Consider the following 18,645-nt stretch of genomic DNA (forward strand, 5'->3'; position numbering starts at 1 on the left):
ATATTAGGCTGCCATCATGATTAGGTTCTGGTGAGGGCCTTCTTCCATATTGCAAACTGCTGACTTCTCATTGTATCCTAACACAGTGGAGAGCAGCGATGGAAAACAAGCTCTCTCATGACTCTTATAAGGATACCAGTCCCATTCATGGTTACTGCTGGACTCATAGCTGTTTTGGTTAAGGATCACTACTATAGCTGTTTTGATTAGGGATCACCAGAAAAAGACATGAATGATTTTTTTTTCTTTTCATTTTATGCTGCACAAAATAGAAATCTTACCAGCAAAGTACATTGAGGTCCTGGTAAGAAAGGTTGTATGAAGATATAAAAAATTGATCATTATAGTCATTATTTCCTTGGTTATATGCCATAATCTAGTCATTGTCAGTCCTAAATTATATGACTAAGAAAATGAAAGAACTGTAAGAAGTATACCTACTGGACTTTTAACTTAGGCAGTTGTATACACAGATACTGCTGGTATTGAAGCTGTGTTTGTTAACAGTAAGGCATTTGCTGGCATGGCTGCCCCAGGGGAAAATGCCAGAGGAATACCAATTCTTTATTCATAATTTATTCCATTTCATTTTCAAATGCTTTCTATCCTTGGACAGAAGCTACCCAGTCAAATGAGTTGTAGGCATCCAGGTGAAAGAACATCTGTGGCTGATTACTGATGGCTGCATCATAGACAAATCCCACCAGCTGGTAGTCACATCGGGATAATACCATATCACATGACTACTCATGGTAAAGCATTTCTCATGGTCTATAACATGATGTTATTACCATTAGTGAAAACCCATTTATCATTCTAGATTCCCTAAAATTTACCTCAATTTGATGCAATCAAATTAAATGCAATTGCTGTCTTCCCGTTTTCCCCATATTAAAAAAGAAACGATGGCACACGCATGGGGCTGGGGAGTGGGATAAGGGGGTAAAGAGTAGAGTAAAAGGATCACGTAGTGAGAAATGCCTGACTTAAGTGCTTCAGAGGACATCTAGATTCCATAGTGAGAACCTGAGAATAAAACTCATACATGACAAACACTTCTTGCTCCTTAAGATCTACTTCAGGACTGCTGGCAGACTTCAGTTGATCTTTCAGGATAATTTCTGAGGGATGCAGTCTTTAATATCTGCATTGTATTTGCACTAGACTATTACAGGAACAGCCAAATTAAAACGCCAGTAACACTTCTTGAGTGCTTACCATATGTCAGACACTATTTGAAATATTTTACAGGTAAGCCTCCCCATTTATTGATGAGGAAACTGGGGCACAGACAGGCATAAGTCTCTTATTCAAGGTTACACAGCTAGAAATCCAGGATTCAAAACTGGAGTCAGGATTCAAAGCCAGGTGATTTGAGTCAGACTCCACTCCATGAGCATCAGCATAGGGCCTCTGAGGGGCTAAGGCTGGGGCTCAGGAGTTCCCATCCTCCTTTCCTCCTAGGAAGAAAAATAACTTTGAAGACTGTCTGCTGTTTTTCCTTTCAGGCAGACTATGTAATGTTTTTAAAAAGCAAAATTGGAATAGTTAAAAACATAACTATATACATATGAAATTGAATGTCTGGATTTTTAAACTTAAGTGAAGACAATGCTTATATTGAAAATGCTATTACAAAGTCCTCATGAACACCCTTAATAATGGCTGTATGGTCTACTATGTGGGTGTGTATTTTTCTGTTTCTTCACTGTTGAATATTTGGCTTGTTTGTATGTTCTTTTTTAATTCTCTTTTTTTCTCTCTCCCCACCACCATTTTTAATAAGACTATATCAAATATCTTTTGTGTATAAAGGATATTGTGCCTTTAAAATTGCTTTTGCATAAGTTCTTGGGGTGAAATGGAACTAAAGTGTATAACATTTGAATTTATGATATTTTTGATAAGTTTATTTTGCTAATGAATTATACTGCCTTTTATGTCATTATCACCATTTCACCCAGTCCTTATGTGTATTTAAAAAAAAAAACAACTAAAAAGAAATTTAATCTCACTTTAAAAATGTTGCATTTCTTTTACACATAAGACTACTTTACATATTCTACACAGTATTGATCTATTTTACTGCTGTTTACCTTTAAGATACTTTGTTTAAAAGATGAATTAACGACAAGGTGGTTGCACAGCATTGTGAATGTACAAAATGCTGCTGAATTGTTCCCTTTAAAATGGTTAATTTTATGTTATGTAAATTTCACCTCAATTAAAAAAAGTATGTATGTGTGTGTATATGTGTAAATGTTTCTATGTGTATGCATTGAATGTACACTCTAAGGCAGAAAAAGCTGCTATGCTATTTTTCATGGTAAGCATCGGCATGCCAGTTTTCTGTATAATACTCAGAGATTTGGTTGAGTGTGTATTGTATGTTGCCTTTCTTTCTGCCAGTTATTTTGTGCTTTGTTGACTAATTTTGGGCTATAATAGTTAAAAATGGTTTATGAATGATAGTGTTTGACCTACCTTGAAGCAAGGGTGTCCTGCTAAATGTTAACATGCGGATTTTAGGGTTGCCAGAGAAACTATCAAATAAGCAGTCCAGGAAACAGTATAAAGATTAGCCCAGTTAGGAAATGGCAGAAATCGCTTGACATCACAAACATCCTGTATCCTTAGAGAAGTCGTCAACGATGGTACAGCCGGTAGCTAGAAAAAACCCATAACTAAAGTCTTATCGTAAATAAAAGAATGATTTCTGGCCAGAGCACGTAGCTGGGAACGCTTGTCTCCAGACCCTGGCAGAGCCCCGGCTCAGCTAGTGCTGCAGGTTCAGGAACACGCAGCACTAAGTGAGCACTATCTGTCTTAGGCAGGGTTTGCAGTCTTTCCTCTTTTTAGACACTCTCCTGATGTCCTTTATGTATTTCTTTAGTAGGACTAAATAATTTTCATATGATTCATATGAACTCTTCATTATGTTTAGGACTATTAACCCTTTGCCATCCATATTTATAGTGGGTTTTATTCTCAGTTTGTTTTTGCTTTTGAAAATGCAGAGTGTATGTCTTTAACTCTATGATTTCTTAATTTTTATGTTGTCATGTCTGTTACTTCTTTTGGTCTTATAGTACTCTGAGCCATTCTCTGTCCAGTAATTGATAAATATTTAAAAAAATTTTTTTAGTCTATGGTCTGAGGTAAAAATCTAAACTGTTTCCAAATTGCTAAAGGTTTTCTTAGCTGTTCTTAAGGTGAACATTATGGTAATTATATTAAGTTCCAGATCCAGTTTGAGTTTTAATTAGAATCGTCATAAATTAAAAGTTAATTTGGGAAGAACTGACACTTTTGTGATATTCAATCTTACCATCCAAAGGCTTATGTTACATTTATTTGTCTTTTATTTTCACATAGATTATACACATTTCTTATTAGAGGTTTTTATAAATATTTTGATTTCTTATTTTTACTGTGATAGCCTTTCCCATATATTTTGATCATTATTAGTGCCTATAAATGGTTACTGTTTTTTTGTGTATTTATCTGGTAACTGGTCAATTCATCAAACTTATTAAATTGAATTTTTAGTTGATTCTCTTGGGTTTTCTATATGTAAAATCATTTCCCAATAATTATACCTCTTAGTTGTGTTTCAATCATTTTTGCTTTTTACTGGACCCAGAAAAATAGTAAAATGATAGTCTTATCTAATTCCTGGATATACTAAATGTATTTTAAATTTTATTAGATTTTTTTTCTTTATTAAGATAATCATATGATTAAGATAATCAGAACTTGTTATGTAATATATTATTCTGATTTTCTCTTTTGGTTGGCCTGAGCATAAGAAAGATTAACATTACCTTAAGGTTGTTTGCACTCAACAACCTGTTGTTATTAGCAACAGGTCAGTGCTGCCTTCCATTCCCTAGGATAAAGCAACGTCATTTTGCTTCTTTGTAATTTTAACCCTTCAGGGAAAAGGAAGCAAATGGCATCTGATTTTTTTATTTTTTTGGAGTCTAGTTTTTTTAAAAAATACTTTCTGCTTCATTCAGAATGAATGAAGCAAACAAAAGTTGAAATAGCCTTTTTCGTATATTTTTAATGTTATATTGAAGTCTTTTATCCTTTCTGGGAGATAGTAAAAACCTGATATTATATTGAGAAAACCAAAACAAGATAGTTTATTTAATTTCCTTTGTTTCTGAATTAAAGGCCACATTCTTCTCTCATAATAAGGAATGGTAAACATATGGAGGGATATAATGATGTCCGTTTCTCCATTTCGTAACAGGAGAGAAGGATTGAATTTCCAATCACTGTCTTTATCTTTCATGTAATAATAATAGCTAAGAATTATTCAGCACTTACCATGGTTTGGACACTATTCTACAGGCTTCATATGTATTTATCCATTTACTCTTCATAGTAACCCATGAGGAAGGGACTGTTCCTATTCCCTTTTGTAGATGAGGAGAAACTGAGCACTGAGCATATTAGCTGAGTCGTCTAAGGTAAATTACTAATAGGAGGCAGAGCTGGGATTTGAATAAGGCAGAGTACTGAGTCTTTTATATTTTTTTTTGAAAATACTGTTTTATTAACACCACAGTGGTAAACAACTTTAAGCTTATATTTCTTTATAGATCACTGGCTCACACATAATTCAAAACCCACACAGAAGCTAAGAGTCTTTACATTAAATATATTCTTCCTAAAAATCCTTACTGTATGCCAGTCTGTCCTCAAGCAGTAAAATTTGATTATGCACCATTTTATACTTAATATGTCACATTTACATAGCAAAATAATGAAGGCACAGCTAATACAAGCAAACTTAAACCCTTTCTACTTCTGAGCTGGGGGTAGGGGCACATACTTAGATTAGTTCTTCAAGTATATATTTTTTCCAAACATTAGCTTCAGTGAAGAGTTCTGATGATTTTCACAGCTATACCCTAAAAGCTACATAACAGAAAGACATCACAAGGATCAAAGTACGTAACACTGGATACACATGCTTTACAGAATTTGCTACATTCTACATCTCTTCAAGTAAATTAATACTTCTAAAATGCTAAGTAAATGATTTAATACTTAAACATATTTGGGGTTTTTTTTACGTCTTTGTAAATAGACACTACTAAGAAAACACAAACGTGAGATTGTAACTAATGAATACATAAGTTGACAGTATTATACAGGTTTTATACCCTCCTTCTTGGAACCATGTTGTTTCTCTAAATTCAAATACTCAAAGAACATTTTTCAGAACTTGAAATGGCAGTTTTTCTGGCCTTATTAACAGTGGTGTCATGATCTCTATTGCAGTCTTCCTCAATGCCGTCAATCTCCTGTGAAGTGTAAAGCTGATGTCTGCATTACAAAAGCAAAGTCTCAAAGATGACATTTTTCTTGGGTTCTGCCTTCTCTGCACTGCGAAATGTCATGAGTAAAAAAATTTAAGAATTAAGCATTGAGAACGTGTTCAGTCTTGGCTTGGGTGTTCCATGTGTAGTGTATGCTATGTGATGAATGGGTTTCAAAGTGATGTTCTTTACCTCGCATCTACTAACACCCTTTGTAAACCTCAGTCCTCAGAGAAGAGACCATGAAAACATAATTTTAGGTTTAATTCGGTTTTCTTTAACACCTTTTGATATATTTCTTCAAAATTAAAGTCAAATTTGAATCGAGCTGGCCAGGATCTAACTGTTTCAATTTAATCTATTTTCGGAATGTCAGAATAAATTCACATTGTATTTTGGTCAAAAACCTGAGCCTTTTTAAGTCCACCAATATTCTGGGAAAAACAAAACCAGGCTGTTTTCTTCGTGAGCTTTCTCTTCATCCATCTCTGCCCCCCTTACTTCTTGGCGTCATCAGGCATCTCGGCGTTGGCATCGTCATGTTTGGCCCCCGCGGCAGCCTCTGCCGCAGCCTCCTCCTCCTCCTCCTCTTCCCCCTCCTCCTCCTCATCCTCGTACTCGTCCTCCTCCTCCTCCTCCCCCTCCAAGGTCCATGCACACCCCTCCATCTCGCCGGTGAGCTCTTGGATCTTGGCGAGCAGTGGCTTATAGATTTCATTATACTTTCTTTCCAGAGCCTGAAATTCCTTATCAAATTTGGCTTCTATCTTATCGCATCGCTTCTGCAGCTTTTTGAGGGCCAGGACTCGGCATTTCACCGAATTAGGCAGGCTCTCGATAAAGTCATTTTTCGGCTTTGTGGCATTCTCCGCAGCGGTCTGGGGCTCCTCAGCCATCTGACCAGCCGCGCCGTCAGAGTCACCAGCCGCGCTGTCACAGTCTCCACCCTGTGCACCGCCTTCCGCCATTACCTCCTCCGCTGCTGCCTCCGCAGCTGCCGCTGCCGCCTGGCTTGGCTCCGCGGGCCCCTGGTTTTCCGAGTCGGCCATGTTAGAAGAGAAGGCGCAGAGGTCTAGGAGTGCTCCCGCAGAGGCCCTGCACCCGTGCTGGTCCAGAGAGATCTAGCGGATGCGGCAAGTGGCGGTGACGCGCGGCCGCGGGACTGACGTGGGCCGCGGCCCCGCCCCCGGCTTTCGCGGCATTTGACTGGCTCCCCGCTCTCAGCTGACGGCCGTGCGCTCATACTGCACCAGATTCCTCCTGTTGCTACCCTGCCGTCTCCAGGGCTCTCCACACCCGCCTGTTGGAGAGACATCCTGTTCCTAGTCCACCCATGTACCACCCCCTGTTGAGCTGGGCTGGGAGTGTCCCTGGCTGCCCGAGGCGCTTCTTCAGGAACTGCATAGATGGCCTTAGCCTGTTTTCTGTGTGCTCCTCACCCTCCTTCAAGGCCCTGCTACAAATGCCAGTACTGACGTCTTAGCTATCATCTGCATCTCTCCGTAGCTGGCGTTTGATCACCTCTTAGATTTCTCTACATTCCTCTCCAGGCAGTGGAGGACGGGCGAGGTGGCTGCATTCCACCCCTTTGGGGATCTGGGGTGCCTGTGTGTGGATAGGGCAGCCTGCATATACAAGCTCTGTACCTGTCTGTCCACCCAACACCCCCTTGGCCATCCCACACGCCAAGAGGCACATATCCTGGTGGCGAGGTCATTTCACAGCAGGATGCCCCTGGAAGCAGTTTTGGAGCCGTTTGGGTAGGAAATTTCAGAGCTCCCGGTGTCCTGGTATGTGTTCTAGAAGATTCTACAGAATCTTTGGCCTGTGGGAAGGACTAAAGCTTGAGGAGGGCTGATAAAAAGCAAGCCTGTCTAAAACATGGGGCCCCTCTTAGCTTGCTTAAAGCATGTGTCATCTATCCCACCCTGCTCACCTTCATCTTGCCGGCCTTCCCCCCACACTGTCTGCTTCCCTTCCTTCCCCACCATCTGTTTTCACAACTTGCCCCCATACCGTCTTCTTCCCTCCCTCCTTCACACCTGCACTGTCTTAGGCCCCACGTTCTGCCCATCTTCTTCCTCGCCTTCCCCACTCACTGCCTTCTTCCTTATCTTTCCCCTGCACTGTTCTTTTCCCCACCCTCCTCACCCTCTTCTTCCCCCCTCCTCACCCTCTTCTTCCCCACCCTCTTCTTCCCCACCCTTGTCTCATCTTCCCCACCCCCATCCTCTTCCTCTCCACCCACCCAGCCCCACCCTCTTGTTCCTCCCCTGCTCACCATCTTCTTCCCCATGATCTTCCTGACCGTCTTCTTTCCAGACTTCTTCCGCACCTCCCCCGACCTTCTTCCCCATCTTCCCCCATGATGATCTTCTTCTTCACCGTCCCCCCTGCACCGTCTTCTTCTCTACCCTGCTCACCATCTTCTTACCGGCTCACTGTCTTCTTCTCCACCTTCTTCCACTCCCATATATCATCTCTTTTGATGGCTACAGCCACCTTGAGATTAGGAATGATGTTTCTCATTTTACAGGTAGTACACTTAGAAGCAAATACAGTGAAATCGTCTTATTGCCATGTATCTGTTAATTGGCAGATTCAGGGACAGAAAATAGGTCTTTTGATCCCTGTAGTATGGAAGTTGTGACAGACTTTACAAAACCCAAATTTTGTAAAGTAAGTTAGTTAAATTCATTTGACTAACTTATCTTGCTTAAAACATCTAGGATATGCTCATCTTTCAAGATTTTTATATTCCTGTCTCAACAGATCTTAAAACTTAGTATTAAACTAGACTATTATTCTTTAAAGTCTGGCTTATCGAGGTATAATGTGTATAACAGTAAAAGTCACCCTTTTAAGGGTGCTTTCACAAGCAAATACAGTAATGTAAGCCCTGTAGTAATCAAGATATAGAACAGTAAATTGCCCCCTGAAAGTCCCTCATGGCCATTCGCAACACCCAGCCCTGGCGAGCACTGAGCTGTTCTCTGTTCTCAGTATTTCTGTTTTATCCAGAATGTCGGGAAAATGAAATCATGTGAATGTAGCCTTTTGAGTCTGGCTTTTTTCACTAGCAGAGTGGATTTGAGATTCATTTATGTTGTTGTATGTATTAGTAAGTTGTTCCTTTTTATTATTGGGTAGTATTCCCATTTGTGTTGTTTCCAGTTTTTCGTAATAGTGAATAAGGCTGTGATCATTCATCCACAGGTTTCTCTATGAGCATGGACTTTTATTTCTCTTGGGTAAAAATACCTAGCAGTCGGATTGCTGGGTCATATAGTAAATGTATGGTTAACTTCATAAGAAGCTGCCATACTGTTTTACAAGGTGGCTTTAGTCTGTTTAGTGTTGCTAAAAAGCAATACTGGAGGCCGCTAGCTAGAAGTTTCAAGAATGGGTACCTAGATGGTGACAGTCTCAGGCTGCTTCCTGAGACTATTGAGCTGTTTCTACCAATAGTCTCGTCAGGGAAATCCAGGCTTTTTCTATCAAGCTCCTCAAAACTCTTCCAGGATCTACTTGTTTCCTAATTCCAAAGCCACATCTACCTTTTTAGGTATTTGCTGCCATGTTGAACCCCTGTCTACCTCACTTATCCACTGTATTACACCGTTTGTTGGTTAGTTTTGGTGTGGATGGTGAACATGTAAAAAGTATCTGCTTAGAGGAAACGCAGTAATTCAAATGTAGCTTTATGAAGTATTAAATGACAGTGATGGATAAGTAGTAAATAACTATCTTCATGATGTGGTGTTTTAAAATTGTTTTAAATTTAAAATACAAAAAGTACATAGAATAATGTGACAAACATTTGTATATCTGATCCAGAGTCAACAGATATTTGCTTCAGTTTTTTAATAAAAGAAAAAAATTACTGATACTGTTCAGCTTCTTTTTGTACATACCCTTAATCCCATTCCCCTCTTCCCATTTTCTTTCTTACACAGACAAAATTCTTATGAATTTGATATGTATTTTTTTCATTTTTTTTTTTTTTACTTTTTATAATAAATGTGTATTAAAACAGCTTTTTTTTTTTTTTTTTTTTTTTTTGAGACGGTCTTGCTTTGTCACTGAGGAATAAGTACAGTGGCATGATCACGGCTCACTGCAGCCTCAACCTCCTGGGCTCAGGTGACTTCCCACCTCAGCCTTCTGAGTTACTGGGACTACAGGCATGCACCACAAGGCCTGGCTAATTTTTTGTAGAGACCGGATCTTATACCATGTTGCCCAGGCTGGTCTCAAATTGCTGGGCTCAAGCCAGCTGCCTGCCTCAGCCTCCTAAAGTGCTGGAATTAGAGGCTTGAGCCACCACACCTGACCAAAGATCTTTTTACATGAATGTCTTTGTTTTTAAAAAGAACACTTATACCTCTTACATATGCATCATATGTATAATTTCATACTCATAAGCAAAATCTCATGTCCGTAAACAATACAATAATACTAGCTAACACTTACAAAGCAATTGTTATACAGCAGCCTTGGTTTAAACACTCTTACGTGTATTCACTCATTTAATCCTAAAGCAGTCCCATGAGTTATCTACCCTTACTTTCTCCATTTTACAAATAAGGACATGGAGGCATGGAAAAATTAAATAGCTTGCCCAAGGGTCACAAGCTCTAAGCGACAGAGCTACTTACTACCTTTTATAAGTAGCATTGTTTTAAGTGTTAAAACACAGCTTACATAAATGGTGTCATATTTTATTGAACATGCAAATACTTGATTTTCACTTAGCATTGTTCTTGAGATTCCATTCATTTTGCTAAGTATAGGTTTAGTTAATTCCATTAAAGTGCTCTGCTTTATGGTTTCCATCATGACTCTACCATCTTTTCCTTGTCCATGCTCATATTACTGGATATTTAGTTTTGTTTCTCTAAATTCTCCATATTACAAGACAATGCTGCAGTAAACTTCGCTGCACTCATCTTCTTGTCTACACGTGTTAGCGTCTCCCTGCATTACCCATCTGCTAGCACAGAAGCATAGTCAAGGGGTATTTACATTTTCAACTTCTCTAGATATTGACAGAATTTCCCCCCAAAATGTTTATGTTGAGGTTCACAGTTAACATTTCCACTTGTTAGAGACTGAATGTACCTACGGACAATGGCCAGGGCATATATAAAAATGGAGCTGAGACCCACAATCTGCAGCAACCTGCCCAGGAAACCTACCTCTTCTCTACAACAGGCAGCCCAGAAAGCTAGCCTGCTATAAGTCAGACTTGCAGGGATCCTGATTGCCAGCTCTCTCTTGATAACTTCTGTAATGGTGGGCCCAAAGAGGACAGGATGTGATTAATAACCAACAACTTCCCTAATTTTTGTTTCTACTTCCAACTTAGGACCAACCAGAGAAAGCCAAATATGCACCCTTAACCAGTCACATAGGATGCCTGCTTCTAGTTAGCCCACCTGCAGCTTCCACAGGCTGGCATCCTCCAGTCAGAGGGTACCTGATGCCTTCCCTGTTTCCACTGTAAAGCTTTTCCACTCCTCTACTTGCCTTTGAGTCTCTGCCACAACACAAGTGACAGTGGCTGACTCTCTTGCTATAGCAGCTCTGAAAAAATAGCCTTTGTTCTTCTCATTTGGTTGATCTTCATTTATTTCTATTTCCATGGTTGCTATATGTGGTTCCCATCATTTCAGTTTATCTTCCTACCAGCTGCCTATAAGGTTTCTGTCTTCCTACACCTTCACCAAATTGATTCTATCTCATTTTAAACTTACACCAGTCTGATGAGGGCAAATGACAGTTCACTCATCTTCATTTGCATTTGCTTGATTATTAGTGAGATGGAGCCATTATTTGAGATGATTCTTTCCAGGGGTAAAGGTTTTATTACCAAGGAGTTAGAAAATTAACCTTTTAAAATAGGTGAGAATACAAATATCAAGTGGTTTAGCTTTATTTGTTTCTGAGGATAAGGAAAGTGGCCTAGAACTGTTATCTTAGACTTTTTATTTTAAGCAGAAAAAGACTTATTATTTTTTTCCACACTAAATTTTAAGCAGGACTTTAACATGAAAACTGGAATACTTCAGGTAAAGTCAGTAGTATGGCCTGCTCTCCTTCCTGCCTGGCTTATCTGTATCACCTGAGGCACTTGGTAGAATGCTAGGGCTGGGGATGGAGAGGGAGGAGAGGAGAACTGGTAACCTATATGATGCCTTAGGATGCCTCCTGATGAGACAATTTGATGAAATTCCATTTTTTATCACTCCCAAACTCAGTGTAGAAGGGTAACTTCATTAGCTTTACAAGACTTTGAGCTAAATGTATTTGATTTCTTTTGTGTTCTGGCAGGCAGGAATTTGTGGATGCTTATGTGAATTATGTCTTCCAACTCTCAGTTCATGAATGGTACACAGCCTTCTCTAGTGGCTTCCTAAAGGTGTGTGGTGGCAAAGTACTTGAGCTCTTCCAGCCTTCAGAACTGAGGGCTATGATGGTGGGGAACAGCAACTACAACTGGGAAGAACTGGAAGAGGTAAGCACAAAAGATCCTTCAACTTCTTTAACTCCAGCGAAGCAGCAGCAGCCTGGGGAGGTGTTCCCAGAGCCGGATCCCATTCCAAGCATACTGTGGTGGAGTAAGATTTACAGGTGTCCTGTATCTCAGCACTTATTTCTTGGCCTCAAATGCAAGTGATATATTAGGTCTATTATAATATTCTTCTAAGATACATTTTTTTCTTTTTGTCTTTCTTGGACAGACTGCCATCTACAAGGGAGATTACTCGGCCACACATCCCACTGTAAAACTATTTTGGGAAACATTTCATGAGTTTCCATTGGAAAAGAAGAAGAAGTTTCTCTGTAAGTATCAGTAATCTCAATATGATATTTGTCTATATTTTAGTCTTACATACAGTATAGGATGATATGCTCCACAGCTGAGGCTTCACTCATTTAAATGGTAAAGACTAGGTCTTTCACTATGTTTGCTTTTTGTCTTAATCTCAGGCACAATATAGATTGTTAATCCAGATCTGTTGCCTAACAGGAGGGGTTTCATGAAGAAAAGAAGCATCTCACTGATTTTTCATTAGGATATAATTTATATACCATACTCATTTAAAGGGTATACTTAAGTGGTTTTTTAGTATATAGAGAGTTGTGAAACTATCACACAGTCAATTGTAGAATACGTTCATAACCTCAAAAAAGAAACCCCATACCTATTATCAGTCATTCTCCATTTCTTCCCAACTCCCCCACCAGTCTTTCTGTGGATTTGTCTATTCTGGACATTTAATATAAATTGAATCATACAATATGTACACCTTTGTGACTGGCTGAATGACATTTGAGAAGGGTAATGATACCTTTGGAAAGGAAAATGAATTCTGATTTACATGAACAAATTCAGCTTTTTAAAAATAGCTGAAATATTTCTCAGCTTGTGTTTGTGTGTAATCAGTATCAGAAATTAGCCAGTGCATAGTATGGAATTTTAGTCTTACAAAACCAAAACACAGGGTTTGATAGGCAGTCTATTTTGCTTTATAAAACTGAGCATATATCAATAGTAATTGAGGACTTACTCCTAGATTCTGCACCTCACATGGGAGCAAGGATGAGAGGAAGCGGAGATCTTACACAAGAATTCTTAAAAAGACGACCACTTCTCCTCTGCCTGGTTGCATTGGCTATTGAGAAGCAGTGGTAGAGGAGTTGAATGACAGGTTAAGGTTTGCCAAGTGAGCTTGTAGGACTGTGACATTCAAGAGAAGCCTGCTCATGGTCTTGAGATTTTCCTAGAAAAAGGCACTTTCTGTTCATTGGACTTATGGAAATGTTTGTTAATTCTGGGGATTTTAGCAAGAAAGTTTATGTATCACAGCCTCAGAAAATGACAGGTTATTGGAAAGTGCTTCTTAACTAATAATTTTCTTATAGAAATTTCCAGCAGTTCAACTGTGAGAACGTTACTCAGCACTAGAAAACAAGGAAAGACAGCCGGCTCTCTTTCTCTCTCTGTCTCCCTCTCTCTGTTTTGCCAAGTCACAGTGCATGTCACAAGAGTGAAATGTCTAACATAATGTCTGGGTCAGCTCTTCTGGTTTAAGAAAAATGGAGACATGAAAAGGAGAGCAAATAGATCCTAAATGGAATTCCATAGCCAAGGTGGTGCAGGCATCAGGCACTTGAGGTGAGAGGAGACCCTGAGGTCAGAGACTTCACTCTTCTTCCTGGTTTCCCCTGAGATCAGCTCCTCTTTTCCTATGACAATAATTCCTTCCCTCTTTGATTTTGTGAAATCCCCTAAAATTTATGAGGGCATACATTTGCCTGAGGCCTCTTTTTTCTTAAGGGCATCTGAGCGTCATTCCACAGGATACATATTGGCAAATACATGCAATTGTACTTCTCATGCAAGCCACAGGGTGTCATGCCTTCCTCTCCTGTTGCTAGAAGGACCTCCGAGATCCATTCTCCATTTGCTTAGCTGCTAATGCCATTTCTCGTTCTCCTCAGTGTTCCTGACAGGCAGCGATCGGATTCCCATCTACGGCATGGCCAGCCTACAGATTGTCATCCAGTCCACAGCCAGCGGGGAGGAGTACTTGCCGGTGGCCCACACTTGTTACAACCTTCTTGACCTCCCCAAGTACAGCAGCAAAGAGATTCTGAGTGCACGGCTGACCCAGGCTCTTGACAACTATGAAGGGTTTAGTTTGGCCTGAGCCTCCTCAGCTTGTCTAAGATTTCCCTTCCCTCCTCAATGTCTACATTGAGGCCTATACAGAAAATCATGGGGAGTGATTTCTATTTTTTTATTGTCTACGTGGATTGGGACTTTTAAATCCTGAGCCTGGTTGATGTATTTCTGTTATTGTATAAAAGTTAACAACCTTTTTGAAAAATTAGGGGTTGGGGATGGGGTAAAAAATTGGCACTTGTATGGGAGGTGTTTTTGTTTTTGTTTTAAATCAAACTACCCAGTGTTCCCTGCACTTGTGAATGTGTTGCACTCTGCTGGATAAAATGGCAGTGGATTTTTAAACTTTCATTTCCCAAAAGTCTCTCTCAGCCCTGATCTTTTTTTACAATGCTTCCTTGTCCTTCTCTCAACTTCTCATTCCTCTGTAAGAATGATTTTGACTGATCTGTCCTTTCTTATCTGCGCATGCAAGAATGTCACCTTCCTCTGTATCCTTGGAAATGCCCCTGGCTTGTTGCAGCCCTCCTTTAACCCAAAGGAGGAAAGGACTACTTCAGAAACTCCCAAGTCCAAAAAGCTGAGTCTGGGTCCATCACTCTGGCAGAAGTCCTAAGAATTTATGGGAACCTATATAAACATATCTTGCTTTTAAAAAGTTCTTGAGGGAATAGCAACTTTCCCATGGCTGTGCCTATTTCCTAGACCTTCTAAAGATGTGCAGAGCAGCTTAGCATTCATTGCAGCTGAACCTAATTTTGTTTGTAACTCATCGTTTTCCCTTTGACAATAAGGTTAATTGATTGACCCACCACTCCCGTTGTCTTGCTTTTGGAGCAAGTTGCATTAACTATTTTGTGTCTCTATATTGTCCAAGGAAAGTAGAAATAATAAATTCTTACCCTTTTTCTATCACCTTATGTCGTCTACCACTTTTTCCTTCCTCCCTTCCCTTTTCTCCTTTTTGTACCCTGCTTCCTCCCTGATTTTCCTTTTGTTTCTTCTTTATTTTATCCCATTCTTTGTTACTTGACTCAGTGCTCCCTTCCTCTCCTTCTAGTGGATGCATGCAGCCTTTTTTTCCCCGAATTTTTATTTCAATTTCAAAATTTTTACTCAAATTTTTTTCCTCTTCCCTAATTGCTGAGACTTTAGGACATTCTTTATTATGAACCTTTATCATATTTGAAATGTTTGTTTACAGTGGGATTTTAGGGGGGATTGTGTTTAAATCAAATATATGTATTTTAAAAATAATGACATGCTCAACCTTCCTCATCATGGAGTAAGAAAATTCTACATGATTAAAGAATCCATGTAAGTCTAATTTTAAATTCCTAGTAACTAGAGAAAATATTTATATAAAATGAAGTATTTATGAACTGTGATAAAGCATCAAATCTTGATGAAGGATTGTAGATTTTTGCTTTTTCTTTTTGTTTTTTAAAACCTATTCCAATGGCTAAATTGGTAGTTTTTCAGTCTTTATAAATACAGGATTAAAAATATATATACAGTTATATGAAATGTTTATTTTCTATGTGTGTGCATATAGTTCAATATTATGCAATAAATTTGGTGTTTTAACTTAAAATTATTTCTTATTGTACTTGCAGAATGGATAGCTTGCCTTTAGTAGAAGCATTAGGTCATATACTCAGATGATCTGATAGAAGATCAGATTTGATTCCCTCATAAGAAAGTAGAACCAAGTGCTACAGAAATGGAGAAGAAAGCAGGGGCAAGGAACAGATGGCATTGAGGAAGAATGGGGTTTCTGACGGTTGGGATTGACGAAAAGGTGTTTCTCATGAAGAGGGAGGCTTTAGCAAGGGCTGCTGGTACATTGAGGCATATTTAGGCAAAAACCAGGAAGGGTTTGAAGGGAACATCAGAGGAAATAGGCGAATAATGGTAAATAAGACTTGGGAGAAAGAAGGTAGATAGTAGCCAAGCAGGATTTGTTTTGTTGTTCAGAACCTGGGGGTGATAAGACCTGAGCCTGGTCTTAAGAAGGAAAATGTGGATGGTCTAAATCTGGAGATATTTAGGTGGGAAAGACTGAAGCAGAAAGACAGCAGCTGAGATAGCAGTGATAGTGGCACAGCAGAGCTAGAGAAGAGTGTCTGAGGAGAGGTAGGGGGAGTGAGTGGAGGGACTAGGAGCCTGCAGGGAGAAGGAGGAGCTAAAGGTGGATCAGAGACTGGTTCATTTAATGACTGGTGATTGTTAGCCCACTTAAGCACACCAAAAGTGTGTGAGACACAGCAAAAAAAAAAAAGTATTTTAAGTAAATTGGTAAAACAAGTAAATGTATTGTTTTGCCAGATTAAAAAGATGGTTTAAAGGTGATAAAGAGAATAGGAGTTTTCCATTAATAAGCTCCATTCAACAAACATTTAATAGTCTACACAAGTGCTATATTTGAGGGGGGGAACCCCCACTACATTTAATTTTGCACAGAAATTGCCAAATTATTTTAACTAACTTTGAGGCCTCAGAATTCTCATCCATAAAATAAGGAGATTGGATCAGATAATTTCTAAGGTCACTTTGAGCTCTAAAATTTTATAATTCCATTACTGAGAAAATGTCTGAACACAGAAATACCCAGTGCATATATCTAAATATTTGTTGCATGAATGAAATCTTGTGCTGCTTCTAAAACACTATGATATTTATGAGATAGTTTCCTTTTCCCCTTCATTACTTAATGCTTTAGAAGAGTTACATCTTCTGCATAGGCATTTCTGAATTTGCCTATCCACCTACCAACCTTCCCTCCCCTGAAAACTTTCAGATGCTTCTTCATTGTTTTAGTCATTTGCCTCTTTAATAAATTCTTTGGCAACTTTATTTTGGTGGGTAGGGATCAAGGACAGTGCAATGAGGCAATTAGCAAATTCTGATAGTTCTATCTACTCCGTGTGAAAGCCTCTTGATGTTTTATATGGTACTCATTAATAATCCCAGAGACCAGGGGTTAGCAAACTATGGCCCATGGGCTAAAATGGTTTTTACATTTTAAAAGGGTTGAAAAACTTAAAAATGGAAGGATACATGACAGAGACTGGATGGCCTACAATGCCTAACATATTATCTAGCCCTTTACAGAAAAAAACTTCCAACCCTTATGAGACAAGACTTGCAAGAATCACAGTAACAGAGTGGAACACCTTCTTGACGTGTTAGGAACTTGAGTCATAATTTGTTGTTGACTCAGAACAAGTGTTTGGCGTTATCTGCCACAGAGGTAAGAAAATCAAGTTTTAACTAAGATTAACCCACAGAAATTGATATTAATACTAAGGTTTTGATCTAATAATTATGAACCTGTATAAATTGTGTGCAGTGTGCTAGTGATATTAGTTCCTTTATAAAAGAGAACCCGGAGAGGTGCCTTGCCCTCCCTACCATATGAGGACACAGCAAGATGGCACAGTCTGTGAGAAGGTAGGCCTCGCCAGACACCACCAGTGCCTTGATCTTGGATTTCCCAGCCTTCAGAACTGTGAAAAGTAAATTTCTGTTGTTTATAAGTTACCTAGTGTTTGGCATTTTGTTATATAGCAGCTTGACTGGACTAAGACAGGCCCTTTTGTAAAACACTGAGAGAGGGATGTACTTTATACCCTTTAGGGGATCCTTCTCTGTAGAATTCTTTTTTTCAGAAGACTAATTTTTTTCTTTTATTAATAAATCTTTTATTTTTAAATAACTTTTATTGGCACATAGTTGTACATATTATGGGGTACTTGTGATATTTTGATACAAGCATACAATGTATAATGATTAAATCATTAAATCAGGGTAATTAGGATATCAAAATGTCTATCTTTTTTTCTTGGTTACATTCCAAATCTTTAGCTATTTTTAAACATACAATAAATTATTATTATATCCACCCTATAGTGCTATCAAACACTAGAACTTATATCTTCTTTCTAACTGTATTTTTGTACCCATTAACCAACCTCTTTTTATCCCTCTCCCCCTAGTATTTGCCCAGCCTCTGGTAACTATCATTCTATTCTCTACCTCCATGAGAGCAACTTTTTTAGCTCTTACATATGAATGAGAACATGCAATATTTGTCTTTCTGTGCCTGGCTTATTTCAGTTAACATCGTGACCTTCAGTTCCATCCATGTTGCTGCAGATGGTAAGATTTCCTTCTTTTTTAATAACTAATATTCCCTTGTTTTTATAGACCACATTTTCTTTATTTATCTGTTGATGGATACTTAGGTTGAGTCTATATCGTGGCTATTGTGAACAGTGCTGCAACCAACATGGAAATGCAGATGTCTCTTTGACATACTGATTTCCTTTCTTTTGGGCATATACCCAGCAGTGGGATTGCTAGATCATATAATAGATCTATTTTTAGTTTTTTGAGGAATCTCCATACTGTTTTCTCTACTGGCACTAATTTACATTCCCACCAAAGGGTATGAGCATTCACCTTTCTCTGCATTCTTGACAATGTCTATTATTTTTTGTCTCTTAGAGGACAGCCATTTTAACAGGGATGAGATGGTATCTCACTGTGGTTTTGATTTTCATTTCCCTAATTATTAGTGATATTGAGTATTTTTTCATATACCTGTTAGCTGTTTAT

The 18,645-nt window shown here is 38.9% G+C and overlaps 2 protein-coding genes across 4 annotated transcripts in view; one reads left to right on the forward strand and one right to left on the reverse strand.

The window, feature by feature from the left end:
* The window catches only part of HERC3 (HECT and RLD domain containing E3 ubiquitin protein ligase 3), a 124,548-nt gene extending 108,929 nt beyond the window's left edge, over positions 1 to 15,619 (forward strand). For all 3 annotated transcript variants that reach the window (XM_012437758.3, XM_021673246.2, XM_021673247.2), the window contains 3 exons: positions 11,667 to 11,850; positions 12,077 to 12,179; positions 13,842 to 15,619. In XM_012437758.3, coding sequence (XP_012293181.2) covers positions 11,667 to 11,850; positions 12,077 to 12,179; positions 13,842 to 14,050 — 496 coding nt within the window. In that variant the 3' untranslated portion in view covers positions 14,051 to 15,619. The remainder of the gene's footprint in view (positions 1 to 11,666; positions 11,851 to 12,076; positions 12,180 to 13,841) is intronic.
* Positions 4,532 to 6,456, reverse strand: NAP1L5 (nucleosome assembly protein 1 like 5). The gene has a single exon (XM_012437759.3). It carries the CDS (start codon positions 6,380 to 6,382, stop codon positions 5,831 to 5,833), a length of 552 nt encoding a protein of 183 aa, XP_012293182.2. The 5' UTR covers positions 6,383 to 6,456; the 3' UTR covers positions 4,532 to 5,830.
* Positions 15,620 to 18,645: the final 3,026 nt, after the last annotated feature.

The sequence above is a fragment of the Aotus nancymaae genome, unplaced genomic scaffold (assembly GCF_030222135.1).
Source record: "Aotus nancymaae isolate 86718 unplaced genomic scaffold, 86718_ANA_hifiasm-v0.15.2.pri h1tg000006l, whole genome shotgun sequence".
In the NCBI taxonomy this organism is placed as follows: Eukaryota; Metazoa; Chordata; class Mammalia; order Primates; family Aotidae; genus Aotus; species Aotus nancymaae.